The sequence below is a fragment of the Rhinatrema bivittatum genome, chromosome 11 (genome assembly GCF_901001135.1).
Source record: "Rhinatrema bivittatum chromosome 11, aRhiBiv1.1, whole genome shotgun sequence".
In the NCBI taxonomy this organism is placed as follows: domain Eukaryota; kingdom Metazoa; phylum Chordata; class Amphibia; order Gymnophiona; family Rhinatrematidae; genus Rhinatrema; species Rhinatrema bivittatum.
In genome coordinates this window covers 102,477,770-102,496,563 of record NC_042625.1, presented here as the reverse complement: position 1 = coordinate 102,496,563, position 18,794 = coordinate 102,477,770, and the positions used below count along the sequence as shown (strand labels likewise).

Sequence of the window (18,794 nt, the reverse complement as noted above, 5' to 3'; positions counted from 1 at the left end):
CACGGACGTTTACAAAAGTAATGGTGGTGGTGGCAGCCGAGCTTCGCAAGGAGGGATTCCTGGTACATTCCTACTTGGACGACTGGCTCATCCGGGCCAAAACGGAGAGCCAATGCCGACAAGCAGTCGAAAGAGTACTACAACTTTTGCGCTCCCTCGGCTGGGTGGTCAATCTCGCCAAAAGTTGCCTCGTCCCCACCCAGCCGCTACATTACCTGGGAGCGCTGTTCGACACGAAGCAGGGCAGAGTGTCTCTGTCCCAGGAGCGGGTGTCCAAGCTGCAGGGCCAGGTGCGCAGGTTGATGTCCCTGCGGTGTCCGCTGGTCTGCGATCATCTCATGGTGTTGGGATCGATGGCGTCAACGCTGGCATTGGTTCCCTGGGCTTTTGCTCATCTACGCATTGCTCTCCCGATGGCGACCGGTGTCGGAGGATTTTCACATGCCACTTCCACTATCGGATCGGGCAAGGTCCAGCCTACATTGGTGGCTCAGCTCCGACAACTTGACACGTGGAGTGTCCCTGGTTATGCCCGCCTGGACGGTGGTCACCACGGATGCCAGTCTCTCCGGATGGGGGGCGGTGTGCATGGGACACTCGGTGCAAGGACAGTGGTCCAAAGCTCAGTCACAGTGGTCCATCAATTGCCTGGAGACCAGAGCGGTCTTGCTGGCGCTGCAGGCTTTCTACCGTTGATTCGCGGAAAGGCGGTCAGGGTCTTGTCGGACAACGCGACCACAGTGGCGTACATCAATCGCCAAGGAGGGACAAGGAGCCGAGCCGTCGCGGAGCAGACGCGACAATTAATGACCTGGGCGGAAAGGAATCTCGGCAACATTGCAGCGTCACATATAGCCGGAGTAGACAATGTCCAAGCGGATTTTCTCAGCCGACATCGCCTGGATCCGGGGGAATGGGAGCTGCCGGAGGGAGCTTACCACCTCCTCTGCGAGCGGTGGGGAACGCCACACATGGATCTAATGGCCACCGCTCAGAACGCCAAAGCCCCGAGGTTCTTCAGTCGGTGGAGAGAGCGGGGGGCCGAAGGGGTGGACGCCCTGGTCCTCCCCTGGCCCACAGACGTTCTGCTGTATGTGTTTCCTCCTTGGCCCCTGATAGGCAAAGTTCTTTGACGCATAGAGATGCATCCCGCAGAGGTGATCCTGGTGGCGCCCGAGTGGCCCCGGCGTCCTTGGTTCGCGGACCTTCTACAATTGGCACGGGAGCCTCCTCTTCGATTCCGAGGGGAGGCGGCGCTCCTACGTCAAGGACCCGTCTGTTTGGAGGACGCGGATCACTTCTGTCTCGCGGCCTGGCTTTTGAGAGGAAACGCTTGAAGAATAAAGGATATTCGGATGCGGTGGTAGCCACATTGCTGAGTTTTAGAAAGCGTTCTACGTCCTTCGCCTACGTTCGGGTTTGGACGGTGTTTGAGGATTGGTGTAGAATGTGTGAGGTAAATCCTGTGCTGCCCTCCGTACCGGATGTCCTTGCTTTTCTTCAGGCGGGCCTTGCGAAGGGGCTGTCTTGCAGTACTCTAAAAGTTCAGGTGGCGGCCCTTGGGTGCCTCAGGGGTAAGGTGCATGGTAGGTCGTTAGCGCAACATCCGGATGTGGCGCGTTTTCTTCGGGGAGCCAAGCATTTGCGGCCACCGTTACGTCAGCCTTGTCCGTCTTGGAATCTCAATTGGGTTCTTTCCGCTCTGTGTACATCCCCTTTTGAGCCTCTTAAGCGTGCAACGCTCAAGGACCTTACTCTCAAGGCGGTGTTTCTTGTGGCAATCGCGTCGGCGAGACGAGTTTCCGAATTGCAGGCGTTATCTTGCAGGGAGCCCTTCTTACGCTTCTCTGACGCAGGGGTCTCGTTACGGACGGTTCCCTCCTTCCTCCCGAAGGTGGTGTCAGCTTTTCATTTGAACCAGTCGGTTGAGCTGCCCGCTTTTCCGGAGGGGGAGCGTTCTGATCCTGCTACAAGAATGTTGAAGAAACTTGATGTCCGCAGAGTCCTGCTCCGTTATCTGGAGGTTACGAATCCTTTCCGGGTTTCGGACCATCTCTTTGTTTTGTGCTCGGGGCCCAAACGAGGGGGGGCGGCTTCCCGTACCACGATTGCGCGCTGGCTCAAGGAAGCCATCGCTTCCGCGTATATCCTGAAGGGGAAGCCTGTCCCTGCGGGTCTTCGGGCGCACTCGACGCGAGCACAAGCCGCCTCTTGGGCGGAGTCGTCGCAGGTGTCCCCACAAGAGATTTGCAGAGCGGCGACTTGGAAGTCCCTGCATACTTTTGCTAGACACTACCGGTTGGATGTTCAGGGCCTGGATTCAGGGGGTTTCGGAGAGAGAGTTCTGCAAGCGGGACTCTCTGGCTCCCACCCTCGGTAATTCAGCTCTGGTACATCCCAGGTGTCTGGACTGATCCTGGTACGTACAGGGAAAGGAAAATTAGTTTCTTACCTGATAATTTTCGTTCCTGTAGTACCAAGGATCAGTCCAGGATCCCGCCCGTGTAGTCTGTTTGTTTTGAGTTACGTAGAGGAGAGTCCGCTCGGTTGACACTCTATGTTTTTGTTTACTTGTATGTTGTTGGGGCCTCTGGTTCTGGGAGTTCTGATCCAGCTGGGGGTTCATTGACTGGGCCCTGGTTTCGGGCGGTATAGCTAGTTAGTTGGAGTTTTTTCCATTTGCTTTGACATTACGTAAGACTGACGGGCTGTGGGTGGCGCCTTACTATATGTAGGGGGCCCGACAAGTTTTGCTCTGTCTCCATTTGCTGGTGCGGAGACACAACCCAGGTGTCTGGACTGATCCTTGGTACTACAGGAACGAAAATTATCAGGTAAGAAACTAATTTTCCTTTATGCACCTGCTGCCTTTCAGCCGCTTTAGCGCTAAGTCCACACCTGGAGCTGGCTACCAGACCAAGGCACACCTCAAGAATTCTCAAGTGGGGGAGGGACCCTTAGGTATCGCCACAGGAGAGCGGGGCTCGATCCTTTTTAAAGGAGAAGGTAATTTTCTTCTTTTTGCTGCAATTCACTAACATTGTGCTGTGGTGGGGGTAGTATCCGCATCAGAGTGTACTGCGGTCCAATCGAGTAGCAGTGGCCACTCCTGACGTACTCTCTCATGGCAGGATGGTTATAAAGCCCTGCACTGCCTGATTAAGAGCGCTTTATGCAATAGATACAAAATCAGAGACGTCAGGAGGATCCGAATCCGCCTGGGAGTTCTCCTCGCCAGCATGTCTTTCCTTACCTCCCCTGGAGGCCCTAGCCACAGGGGACGGCCCCCTCTCCCTCCCTGCCCTGCAGCTACGACTGAACAAAAATGGCCACCATTCCCATGCTCAGTGGGAATGGGTCACCCACTGGCTGCCTTGCTGAAGAGCCTCCCAGGCTTGTCCTTCCCCAAAGGTGTTCTCTCCTCCAGAAGACACCGGGAGCATGGGTCGTTGCAGGAGAGACGCGCACCTCTCCACACAGCTTGCAGCACAACGTGGCTCCGAGCCACGAAAAACCAAGGAACTAAACAGAGCCGCCCCATCACCCACACCAGCCCCTTCTGCCCGCCTTAAATTTAATTCTCTCCTTTCCTGTTTATTTTTTAAACTGGAAAAAAACTCCGATACTCGCTTCAGCCTGGCAGCAGGCACTGATCCTGAAAGCTCCAGCTGTCTACCCTGTCCAGTACCAAGGAACTGAGCATCCAAGGGTCCCCAAGCCCCTGCTCCTCCACCTCACAAACCTCACAAGCTCCTGGGAGACACGCTGGCTGGCTTTTTTTAAAATCTCCTCTGACTTCAGGTTTTACAGCATCTGCTGGAGACAGGAGTACTGAGGGACTGCAGGTGGCAAACACCAGGTTATGTGGGAGATGCTTTTCAGCTTCTCTGTCTCCATCTGCTGGAGGGGAGGCAAAACACAGGAGTCTGGACTGATCTGTGTATGTACAGAGAAACTATACTACCTGTCACCACAATGGAGCAAATTAAGTCTACACCCCCTACCTGCAACAGACCAAAAAAACATACAGTGAGAAAATTGGCAATTTTATTTTATCTATATAATTTTAAATACATACATTTTATTTTTAGACACAGAAGATGAGGTCAGATTTGGAAATAGCACAAATTGCATATTTCTGTAAATTTTATCCAGACTTAATTTTCCAAAATTAGTGCTGGCCTTTGTAAGAGCAAGTAGGAGCATGAGGCAGTAGTGACTGCTCGCTTTGTGCTAGATATAAAATAAAGTGTCCTCACCTCTGAAAAGAAAGCAATGCCAGGAAAAAGGGTGAAAGTAACTGGACTGACGTTTAGAAAAGGCTCCAGGAAGGACTTGGAATGTATAACACAAAGCATCAGTGAAGATGCTGAAGTGGAGACCAACAGTTTGTGTACCTTAAAGATCCCAGGACCTCCACCAGTTCCCCGCTGGTCGTCCCACTAACCCTGCTGATTACAGCCTACAACCCACAATCTGAATACGGGCAGGCGCTCGCCTGAATCTCTGCTGCATTTCTCACTGCTCTCTCCCCTCCCCCCATCCATATTTATCTTTAGGGATTAGCTCAGAGAATGGACATTGAGCCCATCTACACCGGATGCATCAGTTTCAGTTTGTAAACATAGTAACGAGCTTTTGGCAATCAAAGCTCAAGTCTCTTACCAGTCCATCGTCTGCCCCAAAGTAGGTGCAGAAGCAGAGATTAATGGATGGGACATAAATCATGTTTTTTTTACTGGTTATAGGAGATTGATTTTACTAACTCCAGCTGTGCAAACACCTCAGCACTGGGTTCTTAGTGGCAGGCGTGGAGGATCTCTGAAGGCAGGAAGCTGCACCCCTCAGGAGGAGGAGGGTACAGAAGCAGTTAGCAAAAAAGTGCAGAAACTACAGGCAAATCTTCTAAGATTGTAGAGCGGTGACCTTCATCCAGCAATCTCCGTCACACTGGTAATCAGCTTCTCCCCATTCCACGTGGTCTTAAACTGCTCAGGAACTGGAAACTCCTTCTGTAGAAAACAAGATGAAGGAAAGTGGAGGTAGTAAGTTTGCTAATTTGCTGAAATTCTTGGACAACCTACACCCACCACCTGGAACAAAAGCTACAGCTAAAAAAGCAGCATCATAAGATAGAAAGATAAAGATGCAGACAAAATGAGAAGAGAAATGACTCAGTATAAGCAGAACACAATCTCTTTCCATTAGAGAAGAGAGTTTGTCACTGGCCACAATCTCTTCTCCAGGACTCAAATTGCAAATGTTGGTCAGCACTACAGCAAGTTTATAAACTCATCGACTGGAGATGCAAAAAGTACAGTGAAAGAGGAACCAGCTTGAGCCATCAATTTTCTGTTCTCAATTTGCAAGCAAAACACCCAAGCCAGCAAAAATGTTCAATTTCTTCCAATTCCTTGAAGTCAGATTTTCTGAACCAGCTTTTTAAAGAAAGTCAAAAAGTTTTACATTTATGGTACAATTTAATTTCTTAGTTTTAAACTTAAATTTATGCATTTGCTTATTAGCAGAAGCAAATTATTTGCATTGCTCATTTAAAAAAACTATTTGCTCTTTAAGCTCAGCTCATTCTATTTGACAATTGCTGTAATTTGTCTATGTTTTTCACACATGTAGTTACTCAGAATTGCTATTCTAAGGATGCAGGAGATGACGTCCCCTGCACATCTAAGTTATCAGTCCACCCTAGCACTGGAACGAGTGGAAACAGCAGGACTGCGCGTCCTGCACAACGGGACAGAGGTTTGCACGTGACGCGCAGTAGCTTCTAAAGTCACACATGGCAATATTTGCTCTACGAGGGTTTGAAATATGCTAGAAACCAGCATTTGAGATGTTTTATTAACAGAGGTGAATGTCTGTCAAGGTATTAAAAAGAAAAGTGAAACCCAGGATGTGGGGGATAGAAACGTGTTTCAGCCATCGCCGGGCCTTTTTCTTCAAAATGAGTGCGAGTGCAGAGCTTGCCTAGCAAGTCCTATCGACCCCCCACGTTGCACACCGAATAAGAATGAGAAGTTTGCGTATACTCCTGCATATCCTGAAGATCCCGTCTGCCCTGTGCCTGACAAATCCATTCTAGCAGTGTCCAAGCATGAGCAAAGCAGGCACACTTCTCTGCCCCACTGCTCCATATTGAAAATCCCTTCTAAATTAGCACTGAAACTCTCATGCCCATCCCAAAACACTTACAAAGTCACCGCTAGCGCTCGGGACAAGGATATTCATTTCAGATGATTTGGCACTGATGATCTCGCAGTCCAGGCAGTCCTTGCTGAGGTACACATGACAGCCATCTGTCTTATTAATGGAGAGCGTTGGGACTTTCCCCATTATCTGCAGGGAAACAGCAGATGTTCACCATCATGTCCCTGTGCTCCTGGGAGCAGGCAAGGCTTGTGTGGAGGGTTAATTAAAATAAAAGATAAGAACTTACACACCAGATGAATTTCATAATTTCCAAATACATATCCTTTGTATTTTAAACATCCCTCTCCCTGGACATGTCTGAAAGTTATGATAAAGTCGGTATCAAAAGCTCATACCCCTCTCCGGATAGTTTCTGTATAGTCCAGGGAAAGTGGTACCAACTCGCAAATAAGCCATGTGGATTTGCTAGAGAGGTCTGCGTCCCTGAAGTTACCCCCGGCATCATCAGGAGGAAGCTGCCACGTGCTACTTACCTGCACTTTAACGTCTTTGCAATTAATGATCTCCACAATACCAACAGCATCATTAAACACCAAGCCTAGCTTCTTACAGTTATCTAGAGAGGAAAAAGGACAAAATCCCAAAATATACACTAAAAATGTGTGCAAAAGCATCCTGCTGCCAGATTCTGAGGTGCAAAACCCCCAAATACATACCAGCACCCCCCCCCTCCCCAAATACAAGCCCCTTACTTACAGGACATACCAGCACCCCCCCCCCTCCCCAAATACAAGCCCCTTACTTACAGGACATACCAGCACCCCCCCCCTCCCCAAATACAAGCCCCTTACTTACAGGACATACCAGCACCCCTCCCCCCCCCCCAAATACAAGCCCCTTACTTACAGGACATACCAGCACCCCCCCCCCTCCCCAAATACAAGCCCCCTTACTTACAGGACATACCAGCACCCCCCCCCCCATTCCAGCTTGCTTTGCTATTCACATTCCTTCACCCCCATGCAGATGTTACCCCTCTTCCCTGGATGCACATCTCCAAATATCCTGCTCTTACCGAGAGTGATGGAGTTGACTTTGCCCTTGATCTGCAGTGTACTGTTCACACATTTGAAGACATAAACCACCTGTCTCATTTCTGTCTCGCTGATCACCAGATTGGAGGCACTCTCATGGTTTTCCTGTCAGCAAGAGACATAGCTAGGATCAGGTTTCTTATATATTAAAACCATGACAAAGACGAGCAGAGCATGATAGACCCCAACATCCTGACTGTTAAGTTCCACTTGATAAGGCAGTACAAGATTTAAAAGTTAGCTAGTCCATCTGTTGAAAATTATGTGACACTGAAGGGGCTCTGAATTAAGATTAGCATTTTCCTGCCTAGAATGTACCTGTATAAATCCCCTCAGGATCTTTCCTTAGATCTAGCAGAGTTGCTTACCTGTAACAGGTGTTCTCCTAGGAAAGCAGGATGTTAGTCCTCACACATGGGTGACATCGGAGAGAGCCCAGCACGGAAAATGTATGTCAAAGTTTCTAGAACTTTGACCGAACATACTGAGCATGCCCAGCATGCCCTATTCCATGCAGGGTCCCTCTTCAGACTTGTAAAAAGGAATTACAATAAAATTAAACAAAAAAACAGGAGAAATCCAACTCTGTGTGGTGGTGGGTGGGTTTCATGAGGACTACAGTCCTAGAAGAAAGGAAAATTGGTCCTTACCTGCTGCTATTTATCCTTCCTGTAGTACCACAGATCAGTCCACATTTCATAACCTGGTGCGCCACCTGCAGAATTCATCTGTACCCAAGCAAAAACGGAACATACATACCATAAGAGGATTCAAACTAAAGCCCATTTCCTGCCAACGAGCAGGAGAAAACACCGAATCTGAACAAGCCTTAACTCGCCTAAAACAATGTTCAGCCATCACCTGAGGCAGAAACTGTATTGTAAAATCATTAGAATATACGTCAGGAGCACTGATCGAGCGGACTCTCCAACCCCGGGCGGGTCGCTGGACTGATCTGTGGTAGTATAGAACTAAAATTAGCAGGTAAGGATGAATTTCTTTCCTTGTATGTACCCAGATCAGTCCAGATTCCTGGGATGTGCCAAAGCTTCCCACTCGAGGTACACTCTCCAAAATCGCCAGTCAGGAAGCTGGACATCCAGGTGATAATGCTTGGGGAAAGTGTGCAAAGTCTTCCAAGTAGCCGCTCTACAAATTTCTTGTGGCGACACGAGCTGACATTCGGCCCAGGATACTGCCTGTGACCGTCTCCTTTCAAGCCCTGAGTCACAGAGCGGCCCATACAATGGCCTCCTTCAGTCATCGTGCTATGGTTGCTTTCAAAGCTTTTTGCCCTCTCTTCGCACCACTCCAGAGCACAAATAAATGATCAGAAACCCGGAAATTGTTAGTGACTTCCAGATATCTCAACAGCGTGCACTTGGCATCCAGGTACCTCAAATTCTTGTTGAAAGGAACAGACCTATCCACATTCGGGAAGGCTGGCAACTCCAGTGTCTGATTCAAATGAAGAGGAACTACCTTAGGCAAGAAAGGACACCGTATGCAAAGAAACCCCAGAGTCGGAAATCCTGAGAAAGGGATCCCTAATGACAGTGCCTGTAGCTCCGAAACCCACTGTGCGGAAGAAATCGCCACCAGAAACACTACCTTCAGAGTAAGGGCCTTCAAAGTCGCCCAGAGAGCTTTAAGAACCAAGTTCAATCACTATGGGGGAGAAGCCTTAGGTATCGGGGGATGCAAGTGCTTGGCTCCTCGCAGAAACCGTATCACATCCAGGTGAGCCGCCAGAGATGCACCCTGTCTTTTGCCTCTAAAGCAACCCAAGGCAGCCACCTGAACTCTCAAGGAGTTGAGACCCTTTGTCAATCCCTGCTGCAGGAAAGAAAATATATGTGCCACAGAAGCCTGAAAAGGATCTACACTATGTTCTCTGCACCAAATCTCAAACACCTTCCACACCCGCACTTAGGCCAGGGAAGTGGACCTCTTCCGTGCTTGCAGCAGAGTGGTTATCACATCCTTCAGATAACCTCTCAGATGCCAAACCGCACGAGAGAAGCGATCCACCTTTTCCAAAAATATAGGCCCCTGACAAAGCAGATTGGGAACGTGAGCCAGGCGAAGCGGGCCATCCACGGCCAGATTGACTAGATCTGTGAACCACAGCTGATGTGGCCATTCAGGAGCCACCAGAATGACCTCCCCTGGGTGAAGCTCTGCTCTTCGCAAGACCTTGCCCTCCAGCAGCCACACAGTGGAAACACAGAATGTCTTTCGGCCACGGGAGGACCAAGGCATAGACTGAAGAATTTCTGAGCCTTGGCATGGTTGCACATTGCCATGAGATCCATGCACTGTACTCTCTACTTGTGACGAATCAGGAGCATGGCCTCCTCAGACAGCTCCCAGAGCCCCTGGACCCAGTTGTTGGAGACAGGAAATCCACTTAAACATTGTCTAGTCCTGCAACGTGAGATGTTGCCAGCATCTCCAAGCTGAGTTCCACCCAGTCGACTAACTCTTGTGCCTCCTGTGCTACTGCTAGACTCTTCGTACTGCCCTGTTGGTTGATGTTCGCCACAGTTGTCGCATTGTCTCAAGGACTTGCCCTGGACAAGAGAAAGAGGCCTGTAAAGCCAGGTGCACTGCCCGAATCTCTAGGTGGTTGATGGACCAAGATGCCTCCTCTTGAGACCAGAGGCCCTGCGCCACTTGAGCCTGACATTCAGCTCTCCAACCGGAGAGACTGGTGTCAGTTGTGACCATTATCCAGTCTGGGACCTCCAAGGGCATCCCAAGGGTCAGGTTGTCCTAACACAGCCACCACACTTCAGACTGGCCTGGGCATCCACCGGAAGAGGTAGTGGAAGATGAAACTGCTCCAAGACAGGATTCCACCTGGACAGCAAGGCCGATTGGAATTGGTCCCTTGGGCTTTTGCTCATATACATCCTCTTCAAAGTGGAAGCCGTAGACCCAAGAACTTGTAGGTTATCCCAGACCTTAGTAGTAAAGTACTGAGCAACCTGGAAATCTGACTCTGGAGCTTGAGCATGCGCTCCTTGCTGAGGAAGATTCTTTCCAGCTCAGTGTTGAAGCGTGCTCCCAGATACTCCAGGAGCAGAGATGGCGCCAGCCGGTTCTTGGGAAAATTCACCACCCAGCCAAGGGACTGCAACTGCTGTAGGCCCACCGACACTGCCCTGGCAGAGGTCCTCCAAGTACGGGTGGACCAGGACACCCCCCCTGCTGTGGCGTTGCTCCTACCACCGCTTTCATAAAAGTCCTCTGCACAGTTACCAATCCGAATGGCAGGGCAAAAAACTGAAAATGCTCTCAGAGGATCATGAACCTTAGATGGTCCAGGCGAAGGGGAATATAAAGATAGGCCTCAGTCAAATCCAGAGAAGCCAAAAAACTCCCCTTGCACACTGGGGCAGTCACTGACACCTCAGCGTTTCTATCCGAAAACAGGGCACCTTGAGTGCTAGATTCCCCTTTTTTAAATCCAAAATCAGGTGAAAGGCACAGTCCTTCTTCGGGACCACAAAGTAAATTGAATACTTTCCGGACCCTCTTCTTTACCAGCACTGGTACTATGGCCCCCAAGAGATGGATGAGAGATTGTTTCCCCAAATCACTCGTTTCCATATGTAAGTGCAAGGGGACTTCATGAACAAGTGTCTTAGCATCCGAGCAAAATTCTAAATTGTAACCGTGTTCTATTACACTTAGGATCCATTGGTCCAACGTAATCTTGGCCCACTCAAGAGAAAAAATGCTAATTGAACACTGATGCATGGAGCTGAGGAGTGGGCCGGCACAGCTTCATTGGGAGGTTTTGATACCAAAGGTTCCTGGAGCAGAACCATTTCTGACTGGTCTCAAAACTGTTGCCTTCCGGCTCCCCTGACTCCCAGCCGGATGATGAGCCAGACAGGAATACTGGTTCGACCGGAAACTAGAGAGTTGAGGAGAAACCTCTGCTTGTCCTCTGGCAGCTTGTGCCCTTTAGTCTCTGAGAAGCTTGACCAGCTGTTCCAAGTCCTCTCCAAAAAGCATCTGTCCCTTGAAAGGCAGGTATCCTAGCTGGGACTTAGACCAAACCAGTACCTGTGGGGATCACATACCGCCCCCCCAGCATCAATGGATGGCTACTCCTTGCCACGGGGGGGGGGGGGGGGGGGGGGGGGGGGTCGCTTCAGGGACATCATGGCATGAGCCAGCGCCTTCCTGAGCCCGGCCCCATGCATAGAGGGCAACTGGTGCCAATACTTCTTTGGCTTCCCTCTGTGCTCGGCTTCATCTTTCCCTGGTGCAGAGATTGATGACAAACCAGACATCCTCAACATGGAAGAGGCTGGCCCCTGGCACCCCTATCCGCCGATGGCCCCCACGGATGGTTCGGTGTCCATAGGTGCAAATGCCGATGTCTATGCTTTGGACTTTGACCTGAAGAGTTTTTCCATCTTAGAGTGCAGGGTCCCTGGAGGGTCATAGCTGGGCACACATGCGGCAACCCTGGACATCATGCGATGCCCCCAGGCAGAGAACCACACCTTGTGGGGTTCTGGGATGGACATGGACCTCGGGACAGAGAAGGACCCACATCCGATGGATTCCTGAGAAAACCCGAAAAGGACAGCAAAGAAAAATAAATTTCCAAAGGCAATGTCTAAGGAAAAGCCACGAGCTCATTACGAGGTGAAAACCCGCAGAAAAAAAGGAGACTGAAGGAGGGACCGCACCTGGAATAGGGCAGGAAGCTCCATATGCTCAGTGAAAGTTCCAGAAACTTTGACATAAGTTTTCTGTGCCGTCATCGCCCATGCGTGAGGACTAACATCCTGCTGTCCTAGGAGAATGTCCAGTTCAATACTAACAACCAAAAAATAAAATTATTACTTACCTGCTAATTTTCGTTCCTGTAGTACCATGGATCAGTCCAGACCGTGGGTTATGTCCCCAATCCAGCAGATGGAGTCAGCCCAAAGCTTCGAGGGGGCGTCACCATAAGTACTACTACCCCCTCTGCAGGAGTTCAGTATCGAGAATATCAAAGCCCGAGGAAACAGAAACCCCTGAATTGGATCAAGTTTAAACAAGACGGCAACAATAAGCCGCTGAATTTTAAATAGAGAAACTGTACCGTCCCACCAACGGATGGGAGGTCACAACGCGTGTCGACCCCCAAGAAAACAGTCACAAAACAGTGAAACAGGGAACACGTGAGAGGAAAAACAGTAGAAGAGACACTGCCATATAACAGCTGAGTCGAATCAGCCAACAAATACAGCTGAGCAGGATGAAGACCCAAATGCGGTGGGCGTCTGGACTGATCCATGGTACTACAGGAACGAAAATTAGCAGGTAAGTAATAATTTTCTTTTCCCTGTACGTACCTGGATCAGTCCAGACCATGGGATGTACCCAAGCTTCCCTAAACAGGGTGGGGTCCTGCGAGGCCCGCTCGTAGAACCTGTTCGCCAAAGTGTCCATGGACGGAAGAGGCGAGGTGTAGGCGATAGTGTCTTGAAAACGTGTGCAAAGATTTCCAGGTGGCCGCTCTACAGATTTCTTGCGAAGAGACCGAGCGGGTCTCCGCCCAGGAGGCTGCCTGAGACCGGGTAGAATGCGCTACAATGCCGGGCGGTGGAGACCGCCCCACCCCAATGTAGGAAGCGGCAATGCCGGCCTTCAGCCATCTGGCAATGGTCGTCTTCGAGACCTGAGATCCCTTCCGGGGCCCGGACCAAAGGACGAAGAGATGATCAGAAGTCCGGAAATCATTCGTAGCCTCCAGGTAGATACGCAGAGTGCGCTTGACATCAAGGAGACTGAGAGACCTCGGCTCAGACGAAGGGAAAGATGGCAGTTCCACCGTCTGATTCACATGGAACGCAGAAACCACCTTCGGAAGGAAGGAGGGCACAGTACGAAGAGACACTCCCGAATCGGAGAACCGGAGATAGGGCTCTCTACACGACAGAGCCTGGAGCTCCGAAATCCGCCGAGCCGAGCAGATGGCCACCAGGAACACAGTCTTGAGAGTGATATCCTTGATAGTCGCATTCCGCAGCGGTTCAAATGGAGGTCCCGACATGGAACGTAGTACCAGATTGAGACTCCAGGAGGGACAGGGGTCCCGCAATGGAGGTCGCAAATGTTTGACCCCCTTGAGAAAACGGACGATGTCTGGATGTTGTAACAGAGAACCTCCGTCACGCAGAAGGGAGCCAAGAGCGGCCACTTGAACCCGGAGGGAGTTGTAAGCGAGCCCCTTGTCCACTCCCGCTTGTAGGAAATGGAGGATCTGGGGAACAGACGCCTCCGAGGGTCTTGTGTTCAGGCCGGTACACCACAGCTCGAACACCTTCCAGACCCGCACATAGGCCACCGACGTGGAAGTCTTCCGAGAACGCAGCAGCGTTGACACTACCACCTCCGGGTAGCCCCGACGTCGGAGGCGGCGCCTCTCAAAAGCCAGGCCACAAGACAGAAGAGTTCTGCCTGGTCGAAAAATACCGGTCCCTGGTGGAGGAGGCGGGGAAGATGTCCCAGCCGGATGGGTCCGTCGATTACCAGGAGGAGGAGGTCCGCGAACCAAGGACGTCTTGGCCACTCTGGCGCGACGAAGATTACAGTCCCAATGAGCCTCTATCCGGCGGAGTAGTCTTCCCACCAGCGGCCACGGGGGGGAACGCGTAGAGGAGCAGATCGGCCGGCCACGGGAGCATCGACGCCCTCCGCCCCCCGCTCTCTCCGGCAACTGAAGAAACGAGGAGCCTTGGCATTTTGTGCAGTCGCCATGAGATCCAGGTGGGGGGATCCCCACCTCCGGACGAGCAACTGCATGGCCTCGGAGAGGGACCACTCTCCGGGATCCAGCAGCTGACGGCTGAGGAAATCTGCCTGGACGTTGTCCACGCCCGCGATGTGCGAGGCCGCCAGACGGCCCAGATGTCGTTCCGCCCACTGCATCAGCATTGCGGCCTCGATCGCGACCTGCGGGCTGCGAGTGCCGCCCTGTCGATTGATGTAGGCCACCGTAGTCGCGTTGTCCGATAAGATTCTGACTTCCCGATTCTGAAGGAGTGGAAGAAAGTGGAGGAGCGCCAGCCTGACCGCTCTGGTCTCCAGACGATTGATGGACCACTTCGCCTCTTCCGCTGACCACGTCCCTTGTGTGGCGCTGCGGTCGCAGACTGCTCCCCAGCCTATGAGACTGGCGTCGGTGGTTACCACTACCCAATTTGGCAGATCGAGGGACACGCCGTGAGCCAGATGCTCCGGGACCATCCGCCAGGCCAGACTGCTCCTGGCAAACTGGGGCAGTGGAAGGATCACCTGGTAGTCCTGCGAAAGAGGTTTCCAACGGGATAGAAGCGCTCGTTGCAGAGGTCGGAGGTGCGCAAATGCCCAAGGGACCATGTCGATGGTGGAACCCATGACCCCCAGGAGCTGCAGATAGTCCCAGGAGGTGGGAGCTGGTAATGCAGAAAACCGCTGTATGTGCTCCCGCAGGGCTTGCGCCTTGTCCTGGCGTAGAAAAACCGCGCCCAGACGGGTGTCAAAGGTCGCCCCCAAGAAGTCCAAGCGCTGCGAGGGCACGAGGGAGCTCTTGGAGAAGTTGACCACCCATCCCAGGGACTGCAGAAACTCTATCACCCTGGCCACAGCAGCCTGTCCATGCCGAAAAGACTTCGCTCTGATGAGCCAATCGTCCAGATAAGGGTGGACTAGAATACCCTCCTTCCGAAGGGCAGCCGCCACGACAACCATTATCTTGGTGAAGGTGCGCGGGGCCGTTGCCAATCCGAACGGAAGCGCCACAAACTGGAAATGCTGGTCCAGGATCTTGAAACGTAGAAGACGATGATGCTCCCGTCGGATGGGGATGTGAAGGTAGGCCTCCGTCAGGTCCAAGGAGGCCAGGAACTCCCCTCGATGCACCGCCGCGATCACCGAACGCAGCGTTTCCATGCGGAACCGGACCACCCGAAGGGATTTGTTGACTTCCTTCAAGTCCAGTATGGGGCGGAAGGAACCGTCTTTCTTCGGTACCACGAAGTAGATGGAATAGTGGCCCGAGCCCACCTCTCCGGAGGGTACGGGCACAATGGCGCCTATCTCCCACAGTCTGTCCAGCGTCAGCTGCACCGCCCTTCGCTTGATGGCCGAGCCGCAGGGAGAGAAGATGAACCGTCCCTTGGGAGCGCGGGCAAACTCCAACGCGTAGCCGTGTCCTATGGTGTCCAAGACCCACTGATCCGAGGTGATCCGCGCCCACTCCTCGTAGAAGAACGCTAGCCGCCCCCCAATCTTGGGGACGGCGGAGTGGGCGAGCTGAACATCATTGAGAGGACTTGGGAGAAGGTTGTCCTGCCGAGGAAGCGGGATGCGAGGTGCGGCGCCCGCGAAAGGAGCGCGACCAGGGCTGAGACCTGGAGGGAGAAGGCCGGGCTGTCGCCGGTCTGTAACTCCTGTAGCGTCTTTGCGCCCTGGCTCTGGTCCGGGAGGACGAAAAAGCCCTGGTGGAGCGATATCTGTCTTCCGGCAGGCGATGGACCGCGTTTTCCCCCAGCGACTTGATGATCTGGTCCAGATCCTCCCCGAATAGGAACTTACCCCTGAATGGCAGGGAACCCAGGCTCGACTTGGAGGACGTGTCCGCCGCCCAGTTGCGTAGCCATAGGAGTCGACGCGCCGCCACCACCGAGGCCATGGAGCGGGCGAGGACCCTGAAGAGATCATAGGAGGAGTCAGCCCCGTAAGCCACCGCGGCTTCCAGCCTATCCGCCTGGGCGGCCTCTGCGGGTGGCAGCACCTGAGAGGTGAGCAGTAGCTGCACCCAGAGAAGACTAGCCCGCTGGGCAAGCGAGCTGCACATCGCCGCCCGCAGCCCCACTGCGGAGACCTCGAAGACCCGCTTGAGGAAGACTTCCAACTTGCGATCCTGCGTATCCCTTAACGCCGCTCCACCCGTCACCGGAATGGTCGTCCTCTTCGTGACCGCCGTCACCGCGGAGTCCACCCTGGGTACCTTGATGAGATCCAGAAAATCTTCCGGCAGCGGGTACAGCCTCTCCATGGCGCGGCTGCCCTTTAGAGCAGCTTCCGGGGAATCCCATTCCCTAGTGAGAAGTTGCAGAAACGACTCGTAAATGGGAAGTGCTGCCAGTACCAGATCCCCCTTCTTCGAAGAAGTGACGACAGCGGGCGCGACGGGAGCTGGCGGGGGATCGAGGTCCAACCCCTGAATGATTTGCGGGATTAGATCATCCAGCTCTTCCAGCTGGAAAAGGCGCAGCGTGCGTGGATCCTCTCCCTCTGACGTAGAGTCCCCTTGTCCCGTAGCGGCAGGATCCGATCCCGGGGAAACTGGGTACGACCCAGTCCCCCCCGAACCCACAGGGAGCCGGACGTGGGCGGGGAGCTGTGGGGCCCCCCGGAGGGGGGGGGGCCAGAGAGAGGGACGAAGGTCGCGGTAGCTTGGGTGGTGGAGGCCCCGCGGGAGCAGCCAGTTCCTGCAGGTACGCTGTGTGCATCAGCCGAATAAACTCTGGAGAAAACCCGGCCTACTCGGGGGGACCTCCGCGGGAGGGAGCCCCGGGGGACCCTGCCCCTGTGAGCCCACCTCCGGATCCGTCTCCGGTAGTAAGTTCGGGGGAGAGCCCTCCGAGGCATCCCCATCCCCCAGCACCGTCTGATCTCCTTCGGGGCGCAGCGCATGCAAAATGGCCACCGTTCCCGCCAGGAATGGGGGAGGGGCCGGCCCACGCCGCCCAGGCAAGGCTGCTAACGATGAAAAATGAGTGCGGAGCCCGGACGTGCCTTCCCCCCCTGGGAGGCACCTAGCACAGATGCCCTCCCTCGAAATGCGCGATCCTGGCTCGCCGCAGGCCGAGCAACGCGACGGCCGCGGCATAGCAAGCGCGAAGAAAAGACAACCCCGGCGGTGAAAAGCACTCGGGTAGCCTCGGGGAGGGAGGGGGGGGCCGCGAGACAGCGCGCCGCTGCGGGGGGGCCCGGACGGCCTGCACTACCCGCCGAGAAAAACCAAGCGGCGCCGCGGGGGGGCCGTCCTGGCCTCACAACCCGCTGAAATTGCTCTCCCTGCTGCCCACGAGGAGCCAGCAAAATGGCCGCGGGAGCGAGCGAAAACGCTAGGAGGCCGGTCTCACCGGCAGTCGCATCCACCTAGCTGAAAAAGAAACTACAGCCAAGAAAATCACAGAAAAGCGACTTACCCCGGTAAAGACACAGACCAGTGCTGAGAGAGGAGAAAAAGGGAGGCAGAGAGCCAGCACAGAGAAGCCACGCCTCCCCAATTAATCAATTAACCTTTTTTTTTTTTTTTTTTTTTTTTTTTTTTAAACTGAAGTACAACTTGATCCAAGACAACCAAAGCTAACACAGAGAAGCAAGCCCTAACCAAGGGGAAACAAAAGAGGTTATAGGAAATCAGGAGCAAGCCCAGATTCCCCTACTCGCATCTGCTGGAGTCAGAAGATACTGAACTCCTGCAGAGGGGGTAGTAGTACTTATGGTGACGCCCCCTCGAAGCTTTGGGCTGACTCCATCTGCTGGATTGGGGACATAACCCACGGTCTGGACTGATCCAGGTACATACAGGGAACATGGGTTACAGCCATAGCTACTACTGCTGGGAAGAGAGAGGAATTGCAGTTTCACAAATGAAGAACAAAGCAATTCACTTTATTTGCTCCTTTGGTAGATTCCTGTACGACTCCAGAGATGCTGCGTAGTGCAATTAAATCCACTGTACAGGTTTAATGCAAAACAGTCTCTCAGCATATGCAAGTCCCTTCTCCAAATATTGGAGATTTGGAGGATGCCAACTCAAGACCTGAGCCCCATGCATCAAATATGCAGACAAAATGCTTTTCACAAGGATAAACTGAACAGAAGCAAGGAATGAGGTTCATACATGCCTCAAGCTTTGACTGCTTCTACTTCATTTTGTCACCCATTTTCAGTGTTAACATCTACCGAAGTCTCTTGTCATGGTTAGTAAATCTCCCAACGTATACTGCACCTGCCTATTCTTGTGTCCCAAGCACATTACCTTGCAACATCTCATCTGCCGGTTGTCTGCCCATTTGTCCCTTGTATCTAAGGTCTCCTGTAAACTTAGCATGTCCAGCTGTTTATTCACAATGATATTTTTGCAAATGACACCAGTTTTTGGTTTGATAAATTTTCATTGATTGGGGGGGAAGAGGGGAAAGCACAGTAACAAAACGCTTTATCTGCCAGGGCAGAAAAGGGGCAGGGACAGTGGCAGTACAGCGGCATCAAGCTCCACCAGCACCTTGGTGCATTCTCAGATTCTGTCAAACTTTCCTACAATGGGAAACAGGATGACTTCGCTACAGTTCCCAGCTGAGGATCTTCAGGAGGAGAAGGCCAGCGCTGTATGGCAGACAGAAGAAAATTGTTCTTACCTGCTATCTTTTGTTCCGTAGTCCACAGATCAGCCCAGACTCCTGGTTTTCCCTCCCTTCCAGCAGATGGAGTCGGAGAAAGTTTTACTGACACTTAAGA

General features: G+C 52.6%; 1 protein-coding gene across 2 annotated transcripts in view; it reads right to left on the bottom strand.

Annotated features, from left to right (window-relative positions):
• Positions 1-4,025: 4,025 nt before the first annotated feature.
• CAP1 (cyclase associated actin cytoskeleton regulatory protein 1) overlaps positions 4,026-18,794 on the bottom strand; it is a 39,517-nt gene continuing 24,748 nt past the window's right edge. For both annotated transcript variants that reach the window (XM_029619500.1, XM_029619498.1), the window contains exons 10-13: positions 7,244-7,367; positions 6,702-6,784; positions 6,211-6,354; positions 4,026-5,012 (exon numbers count right to left, since the gene is read on the bottom strand). In XM_029619500.1, coding sequence (XP_029475360.1) covers positions 4,929-5,012; positions 6,211-6,354; positions 6,702-6,784; positions 7,244-7,367 — 435 coding nt within the window. In that variant the 3' untranslated portion in view covers positions 4,026-4,928. The remainder of the gene's footprint in view (positions 5,013-6,210; positions 6,355-6,701; positions 6,785-7,243; positions 7,368-18,794) is intronic.